Source organism: Drosophila serrata, unplaced genomic scaffold, assembly GCF_035046125.1.
Source record: "Drosophila serrata isolate PLE 108 unplaced genomic scaffold, ASM3504612v1 contig_6, whole genome shotgun sequence".
Classification (NCBI taxonomy): Eukaryota; Metazoa; Arthropoda; class Insecta; order Diptera; family Drosophilidae; genus Drosophila; species Drosophila serrata.
Window position 1 is genome coordinate 152,540 of NW_028256904.1, and position 9,644 is coordinate 162,183.

At 34.3% G+C, this 9,644-nt stretch overlaps 1 protein-coding gene across 10 annotated transcripts in view; it reads right to left on the reverse strand.

Moving 5' to 3' along the window:
* Window positions 1-1,370: 1,370 nt before the first annotated feature.
* Window positions 1,371-9,644, reverse strand: part of alpha-Man-Ia (alpha-Mannosidase class I a) — an 81,186-nt gene continuing 72,912 nt past the window's right edge. For all 10 annotated transcript variants that reach the window (XM_020942181.2, XM_086841175.1, XM_086841180.1 and 7 more), the window contains 5 exons: window positions 4,047-4,659; window positions 3,760-3,984; window positions 3,557-3,695; window positions 3,231-3,492; window positions 1,371-3,161 (listed from right to left, as the gene is read on the reverse strand). In XM_020942181.2, coding sequence (XP_020797840.2) covers window positions 3,015-3,161; window positions 3,231-3,492; window positions 3,557-3,695; window positions 3,760-3,984; window positions 4,047-4,659 — 1,386 coding nt within the window. In that variant the 3' untranslated portion in view covers window positions 1,371-3,014. The remainder of the gene's footprint in view (window positions 3,162-3,230; window positions 3,493-3,556; window positions 3,696-3,759; window positions 3,985-4,046; window positions 4,660-9,644) is intronic.

Below are 9,644 nucleotides of genomic sequence, written 5' to 3' on the forward strand. Positions count from 1 at the left end.
TCAAATATCAGAACAAAGAAAAAATTTAGTTTAATTCAATTTAATTCAAAAATGTAAAAATTATATCAAGTATTAAATTTTTTAAAGATGTAACCCTTTATTAAATTTTGACAAAATTAAAAAAAAAAATACTTATTTCCCATAGTGTGCTAAATCGACTCTGCTGTTGATGCTGACCAGGAATACATATAATTTATAGGGTCGGAAATGACTCCTTCGGGGCGTTACAAGCTCTGACTAAAGTTAATATACCCTGCAATGGTATACAAATCGAGCTATTAAGATCTATTCACATACCTTAGCTGATATAAAATCTGTTAACTTAGCATCCTTTCCTTTCTTTCTATCTATATATCCATCTCTCTCTCGCTCATTTATAGATTCTGGTTTACTCTCGCTCTTTTACTTACTGTTTGTATGTCTGTCTCGATATCTCTTTCTATTTGTTCGTTTCTAGAACTATCCATAGATATATCTCTACATCTACTTCTCTCACTCTATCTCTCTGTATAGATTACTTATATCTATCTTTCTCTTTTTCTTTTACTCTCTCTCTCTCTCTCTCTCTCTTTATTTTACTCTCTGTATCTCTATCTCTTTCTTTTACTCTCTCTTTCTTTTACTGTCTCTCGCTCTCTCTTTATTTTTTATTTATCCTTTGTCTTACTTTTTCTTTTTCTCTCTGCCTATACATATCTGTCTCTGTCTCTATCTCTATCTCATTCTCCATATAACTTGCTCTGTCTGTGTATCTCTTTCGATCTCTTGAATCTTTGCCTACCCATCATCAAAATCTATTTCCCTAAGTCTCTATCTTGCTATCACTATTTTCCTCCCTCTCTTCCCATTTCTCTATTTCTCCTTTCATTTTTCTTTCTATTTGTCTCGCTCTATAGCATTCGTTTTATTTATCTTTCTATCTACATAACTATCTCTTCCTATTTATCTTTCTATCTCTCTTATTATTTATCTACTTATAAGGTCATTAATCTCTATCTCTGTCATCCTCTATTGCTGTCTCATTTTCTCTGCTTTTCGCTTTTCCAGAGGCTGTTCTGAATCTTTTGGTCTTGAAGAAGATGGTTATTCTCATTTGTGCTCTACTCCGGTAAGTCTTACATTTATATATATCAGCTAATATTCTATATATCTTTGTATAGTAAAGCTATTTCGGCTTTCCGAAAATACTAACTTTTCATATTTACTTTCACGTATTTACATATATATGTATCTATATCTTGTTTCGGATCTAATAACATCTAATAGCAGTCTGCTCTAGGTCCAAGTAGAAAGATCCCTCGAACCTGTTATCAAGTCAAGCTACCAAAGCAATTACAAAACAGTTTAGAAGAGTAAAAAGTCACAAGTTATAAGTTAATTATTAGATCTTTATTAAACCTATGATTTAGGCAAAATACAATTGTCATTTCCAGCAGCTCAGGGACTGCCGTCCATGCACTACAATTAAGATTTTGCATTTACAAATTTCCATTCGAATCTGAATAATGACGTCTTCATTTTCGTCATCAGATAAATCTATCCGCAATTCTAATTTGATCTAACAAAAAAAAAATGTGTGTGTGTGTGTGGTGTAAAGACTATCCTTAGACTTTGAATTAATTTATGTTTTTAGTGGATTTTCCTCTTGTATTATTTGCATTTTTATGGTTTGATTTAATTTGATATTATATCGTTGCGTTAAAATGTTTCATTTAAAATTCTTCGATTTCTTAGCCTAAATTATTATTATTATTATTATTTCCTTTGTTTACTCTTGTTAGATCACTTTACACAGCACGGGCTGTGTATGTTACAATAATATATATATATATATATATATATATATATAAAAAAAACAAACAATTAAATATTTCTACAATTCATGCTGCTGCTGCGTGTGGCTTATGGCTATGGATTACATTTTATAAATAGAATTAAAAATATGATTATTGTAATTGGTATTGTTTATGTGTATAAAAAACCTTTACACTTGTTAAAAATTAAATTACCATTCGCTCAGCTCGTGCCATTGTATAATTACGTTTACTTTTTTTAACAATTGCCTACGTTTTATTTGATTTAGTTAAATACAAATATATATAGATTTTTTATTTATTTATTTAATTGTATTCTCGTATAAGTATATTTAATTTAGTTTCGCTTTCGTTTCGCTTGATGTTCTGGAGCTAGGTCCTAGATTAGATTTATGCTTAAACATTTAGGCTACAAAGTAAACAATATTGTGTAAGAATATATATATATATCTGTATATATATTTATTTATCTGTATAAATATCAATTCGATTTTCGTCGTTTGCCCTTCATTTTTGCGAGGAAAGTTTAAGAAGTTATTTACACAACGAAAGTGATCAAAAGATTCGAATTGGAAAGCATCAGATCATCATCAATATATCGCCATATATGCGACATTGAATGCTTCAGAGATACGTAGTGTTACTTACGTAACTACGTGGCTAGTTAGTCAGAAAGTGCCTTGTGCAACGCAAGGTAAATCATAATTAGAACACCTGAGTTTTACATTTTACACATTTATCATTATCATTATGTATCATATATCATATATGATCATTAATATCGTAAGTAATATTATTCGCCTTTAAATGGAAATTGAGGTCGCCTCATATCATCGCCTCTGTCAAATATTTGGATTATTATTATTATTATTTAAGAAATCAAAGATAGATAGAGAGAGAGTTTTGAGGATCTTGTGCAAACAGTTAGAAACTAAACTACGATATATCCGTTTTTTTCTTTTGGCTTCCTACATATACATATACATATTAATATATATTCATGTATGTGCAAGCTTTATAAATATGTTACAATTGAAAGATTCCCCGCTGAGATTACGTGTAAGCTACCTAAAAACTTATACAAAACTAACAAAAAAAAAAAAAAAAGAGAGAGAGAGGGAGAGAGGTGGTTAGTGCTATCTCCCACACACATTAAGTATGCCATTATTGAGAGCTAAGTAAAGTGCAGAGCTATGCCGTTTACGAGGCATTGGATGCTGGGAGCGTTACGGGCGCCTGCCTGTAATACGCATTCGCTCCCTTAATGGGCAGAGGATGTGCCTCCGTATTGAACACCCATTCGTCCAGCGGCAGCACCGAATCGTCCGAGAACAGCAAGTACAGGTACTGCAAACGAAAAAACAAGTCATATCACATTAATAGGGACTCTTCCAGTTAAAGAAAAAGCACTATTACCTTTAGTGTTTCGGCCAGGAAGAAGCTTTGCTGGACATCGTCCTTTTGCGGCTCCTGCTGGTAGACATTTCGCAAACCGCAATAACCATGGGCCGTGCGGCAGTGCTTCTCCAGGGCCAGGACCGCCTCCCAGCCCCAATCGCGATATTTCTGGTCATGAGTGAGTCGCCACAGGACAAAGTAGCTCTCAAAGGTCTCTGGTCGCAGGATATAGTATTTCTCCTGTGATCGCAAAGCTCGGGCCTCCACAGCATCGCTGAATCTGTAATTGAAACATTGGTAGTTATATCTGTTGCTTTAATTATTTGAGAGTAGAAGGGACATACCGGAAGGCCTCGGGTCCCAGTTGTGTGGGCGCTCTTATATAACTCTCATGGCAGGTGTTTGTAATGCCCTTGCCCACCTCCATGTACTTGTCCGTATAATCATTTTGCCTTGTGGCAGCACCCAAGGCAAACAGGCCGCCTAGAAAATATTAAAGTAAATATTAAAAATATTAAAAATAATTCAAATTGAAGTGGTTTCTCACCCGAAAAGCAGGCCAAATGATCCATTTTATGCTCTAACCTATCAAATTTAAGATCAGAGACATAGGTCAGTCCACCGGGACTGGTGCGCACCATCTTGTCCAGAATGGCCAGCATAGCCTCATCGAACATCTCGCGTGCCTCCTCGTCCGTTTGTCCTGACTGCAGCCAGGCTTTCAGCAAATACTCGTAGTAGCTATCACCCAGAGCACCCAGGGACATGTGAACTGCATAGAATAATTATCATAATTAGTTCAACTCTTCAATTCCTTAAACAATCTATACTCACGTTGTCCCCATTTACCCGTCTTGGGATTAAGGAAGTTGGGATACAGGCCCTTTGGCTTCTCAATCTCCTTGAGCACCTGACGAATGGTTTGAACTCGTTCTCGATACAATGGATTTCCAGTGATATCACTCAAGTAGGCAAATTCCAAATGCAGGGTTCCAAATTCTGATAAGATTGAACTTCCACCCGATGCCCAGCCATAGTTTTTGGCCACACCGGTTTTTGTATTAACCAAGGCATAAGGAATACCCGTGGGCGTTTGGAAGGCTGGCAGGAGTTTGTCTGCAATATGTTGAGCCCGCTCCTTGTACAGGGGATCCCCGGTGAAGGCGTACAGAGTTAGCATGCCGCCAACAAATCGAATATTTGTCTCAAAGACACTCAATTCGGCACTGATGTTATCCAGTGAGAACTTTCGTTCAATCCAGTCACGACCCTCACGATACTCCTTCTCCAGTCCCATAATATACAGGGTATCCAAACCATCCACAATTGTGGCACCCAAATCGTAAGAGCCAAAAATGCTGCCCGAATGTGGACGTTGCGACAAAGGACGCAGCTCGTTCTTGCCCCAAGCATACAGTTTGTAGTTGTGCCAGGCATGTTCCATCATCTGAAAGTAAGAGAAAAGTATAGACTAATTAATAAAATGTTCAATTTTTAATATAAATATATTATTTCTAAATGAATATTTGAGAACTCTTCAGGCTATAATATTTCTAGTATTTATATATAATACATAAAGGTTTCTTTATGAAAATATTCCCAAAACCCTTGAATTTTATTCAATTACTTGGTCTTTGCCTTTAAATAGAAATGGGAAAAACTGGCATTATTTTGTTTTCCAATCCTTTTCATGATCATGCATACAATATGCAGATTTTCAGCACATTTCACCTTATATTTCTATATTTACACTCTGTTTTAATGTTTGGCCTTCGGTGGAATTCGTTTCATATTTAGTTTCTCGCTTTCAGTGCGGCTTGGAAATGTTTGCATACGTTGCAGAGTGTCAGTGTGTGTGTGTGCGTTGATTTTTCCTTCATTTTCTTTTTTTCTTTCTTTCTGTTGGTCCTGCTTCAATTGAATATCGCCCACTCACACTCACGCCCAAAGCACACACACACATACATATACACAATCCGCGCACCTGAAAAGTCACGTACCTGACGGTAGCCGCAGAAATGTTAATGAAATGGACAGCGGAAAATCTTTTTCATTTGCAATACCCTCTCTAAAAACCATATGAAGTTTTTGAGGGGTTTTAATAGGGGTTTTTTTAACATTCTTTTTTATGAACAAAAGGTTTCAAAAATAAAAGAAAAAATATATCGTATGAAACATATACAGAGAGTTGAATTCATAGTTTAATTTTTATTTTTTTTTTTTGTAAGGGAATATTCATTTTCTACATGAACTTTTTTACTCTTTCTATATGTATATTTGTTTTTTTTTTTGTAGCTCCCATTTGGCTTAGTGCAAGTATTTGGTTATGCACCTGAGTGTGTGTGTGTGTGTGTGTGTGTGGCCTCTGCAGCACTATTTTGCATTTTGCCATGTACATCCGCTCACACACACACACACACGGGCGCGCGCTCTCACATAGCATAATTTGGCATTGCATACTTTCGAGAGGCTCTCTTGTTAAACTCTCCGTTTCCCCCCTTTTTTGGTGTGGGTTTCACTTTTGGGTGATTTGCCTGCCCCTCTTTTTAATACCCTGTATTTTTCTAAGGGAGAACAGGGTATGCCAAATAGCACAAATTAAAATAATAAATAACAAAAGCAAGCAATGTAACAAGCAACATATATTATTTTAGAATTTATAATCCTAATAACCTATAATTATCCGATTCACAAGAATTAATTTGAGATCTTTTATAAATTCAGTTTAAAGGAAAAACTTTTATATTAAGGTAGAGAATATGATAACTAATGACTAAGTAAAATAAACTTTAATTTCAAACTTAAATTATAATGTTTTGTTTAATTTGAGAGCAGTTTGAGATTAATTAAAATTTCTTACAACAATGAGGTTTATTTTGTCTGTTTATTATTGGCAGAAGTAAATATCAATTAAGAACTGATTAAGTAAAGTAAATATTAATTACAAATTTAAAATACACATTTTTGTTTGATTATGATTTTATATTTCATGAAATTAGTGTTAATTTTGAACATACCTATGTAGATTTAATGTAGAATCTACCAAAATATACATGAATATAATATGTATATAACATGTAGAAAGGTTGGATATTCCATGGTCGTGACGTCTTTCGACCACATTATTCTTTACTGTTTTTGCTGCAAAAATTAAATTACGACCACACGACAAAGCACTCAGCATGGTCCTTTTCCCCTCCTTCCCCTCAAAAACTGGCTCCTCCATCCTTGTCATGTTTGCTTTTGTTTCAACGAAGGCGAAGGCAAAAGGGAGCCAGTAAAAGGGAGGGGGAGGACTGAACAAATATTAACAATTTTCCCGGTAATTAATTAAAGTCCAACGCGTTGACATAACCTACTGCTACTGTAACAATCCTGAAGAACCAGCCAAACCCTAAAGCAAAAACCCCACTTAACCCATTAGGTTTCATGCAAAGGTTAAGGGATTAAGGAACGGGTTAAGTATATGCAAATTTAATCAATTAATTTCGCTATTTAATTGCATAAGTCCCCGGGTAAATTCTGGCTAATTAAAATTGGACAAATTGCTTTGTTTTGCATAAATGAAAGCATCAAATTGAAACCATTGAAAATATATTTTTAAATAATATTCCTTTCTTCTTGCTTTTCTTTTGTGGGTTATAAGAATAACATTTAAATTTATTTCTCGTTTACTTTATAGAATTCGTATTTTTCCCCGACTAATTGGCAGGCATTTTATTTGCAAATTAAACTCTTAACGGACAAAGGTAAACCCCCGAAAAACATTCATTTGGACGACAACACCAAGCCTCCTTTATTCCAAGCTCGGGGAAAACCTCAAAGCCGGTGGTCAGCCCCAAAACAGAGACAGATATATACAAATAACAGAGACAGAGAGAGAGAGAGATGAAGAACCGCTGTCAGTGAATTAAAAGTCGAAATGTTTACAACCCGCAAAAACACTTTAAACGGATTACAACAGCTGCCAGAAAGTGCGAGGAAAAGGGCAAGGATAAAAGGTCGGGGGCGGGGGGTAATCCCAGAAGGACAGAGGTCAGTCAGAGGCAACTTTTCCGGACTGTTTCTACTCTTGATTTTCCTGGGATTTAATGAGCCACAGCACAGATTGATGGATGACAAGCAGGAATGTCAAGTGCGAAATGAAACTGAGAGCATAAACGGAATTAAATAACATTTTTTGGGGAGACAGAAAAGGAAACAAGGTGAAATAGTTGTATTATTATAATATTTTTGTATTAAATATATATATCATATTTATAATGTTACATATATATAATTTTATATATTTTCATCCTTGTTAGCCGCAATTTTCTATTTTCACATCTATCATTCTTTTGGTCAAATTTATGACTTTTGGCAATTGTTGACCTTAAATTTCTATTTTGACCCTGAACTTTAAAGTTTATTGCCATTATATTTGAAGCCAAAATCCATAAAATTAATGACTTTTATACGCATCAGCTGGAAATACTTATTGCTCAATGATAAAGCCTTAAAGATTTGCTTAAATTTGTGTTGTAAAATATGTAAAAATAAGTTGAATAATTTCCTTTATTTATAAGAAGGGAATAAATATAGCCAAAGGTTTATAAAAATAAATGGTAGCTTAGCTAAGTTAAGGCAAAAACTGTGAATCTCGAAATCATCAAGTCGACTAATTTACGGAAATTGCTTGATGGATTTGACTGATTGATTGAATAATTTTCGTATTCTTGTGGCACCCACGCACACACACACACTCATCCATTTTAGCAAAACATATAGCCTGTTGTTTGTGTGTTTGGATGTCTTCATTAAGGATCAAGTTATATCCTGGCAATGTGCAAACGTCGGACAAAACGTGCCACAGGCGCAGGAATGTCAGCCTCAAATGGATGTGCGTGAGTGTGACATCGCCGTGCGGGTACAGTGAGACCTCAGCAATAATGAACAGCTAACAATTATAGCTTACAGTTACAAAAGCAATTATTACTATAAATCAGGTTCATTTATAATTAATAAATAGAGAAAAATTCAGAAATAATAGATATAACCAAGAAAAATTTGAAAATATATAGATTAAATACACAAAAAAGTATATTAATAAATAAAAAAATATCACAAAATTAGTTAAATAAAAAAAAACTCCAAATATATTTTTAAGAGCTCCAAATACTTAAAAATTGAAGAAAAAACGTTCAAATAATATAAAAACAATTATAATTTCAACTATATTTATCCACAAAATCTAATTTTCTTATTTCTCTACAACCGAGTGCTCACTGTACTTGAACGTATGTGTTTTTGTGCATTGGAATGTTGGTACATAATTTCCGCAATGGAATGTCCCAGCGTGGGATACGCGTGAGAGAGAGATAGCAACGAGATGTTAGACAGAGTGAGAGACACTCGTCATATGTCACAATGTGTCCACATCCCAGAAGGCAGGTGTTGTAGGTACACCGAAAAAATTTATCTCAAGGGTTGGTGAAACAAAAATATAACTAGGATTATAAAATAATTAATTTTAAAATCTCTTAAAAATGTATTTAAAGTATACAATAAAAAATGTCCCTTTTATCAAAACCAGGGTACAAATTTTATAGCATACTTTTTGAAACATTTTTAAGAAATGGCATACACTTTTTAATGAAATATGAATATGTATTTTATAAAATTTTGCGTCTACTCTTCTACAAAAAGGACAATAAGGATTTGGTGGATTTGGAAAACTCTTTAAAATCCTTTAAAAAAAAAAAAGTGAAATAATAATTGTACAAACTAGAATATGTATTTTAAATTTTTATAATTTGTAGTATAGTTTGGAAATCTTTTTGAAGATATTTCAAAACTTTTTTGATTTCTTATATTTTTGTATTTTTAAATTTAGAAAAGAAATCTCGAATCAAGTACCTAAAAGGTATATTTTTATATATATTTTTTAAGCCTATAGCTACTTCTTCTTCTACTTCTTTTGGAGCGCAAACTTCAGGTTTAGAATTAGTTAACTTTTTCTTCAATAATTTTAAAATCTATATAATTATCCTGCGTGTAAACTGATTGCTCTACACTGGAATTTTGTGTGGTGTCCTACAAGTTCTACGCTGGTTTTGACTAGGAGCTGAGGCTGAAGCTAGAGCTTGGGACTGAGTCTGAGTTTGTGGCATGCCACACGGCTGAAATGTTGGCACTCGGTGGAATTGTTTTTCGTCAGCCGCTGGCACGTGACTTTCGTCATTCACTTGATGGCATTTCATTTGAGTCGTGTTCCCCGTTTAAAAAAAAAAAACCCGCCAAAGGACAAGATAAATTCACTTGCCTTACCGTTATCTTGTCGTCTCTTTCTGCAGCTGCACTGGCTGTCTCTTTCTCCCTATTTCCGTTTTAACCCAAAAGCTGCTTCCATCTTCCACCATCTAACTTTAATGACAGTCCCTTGAGGACTCAGCG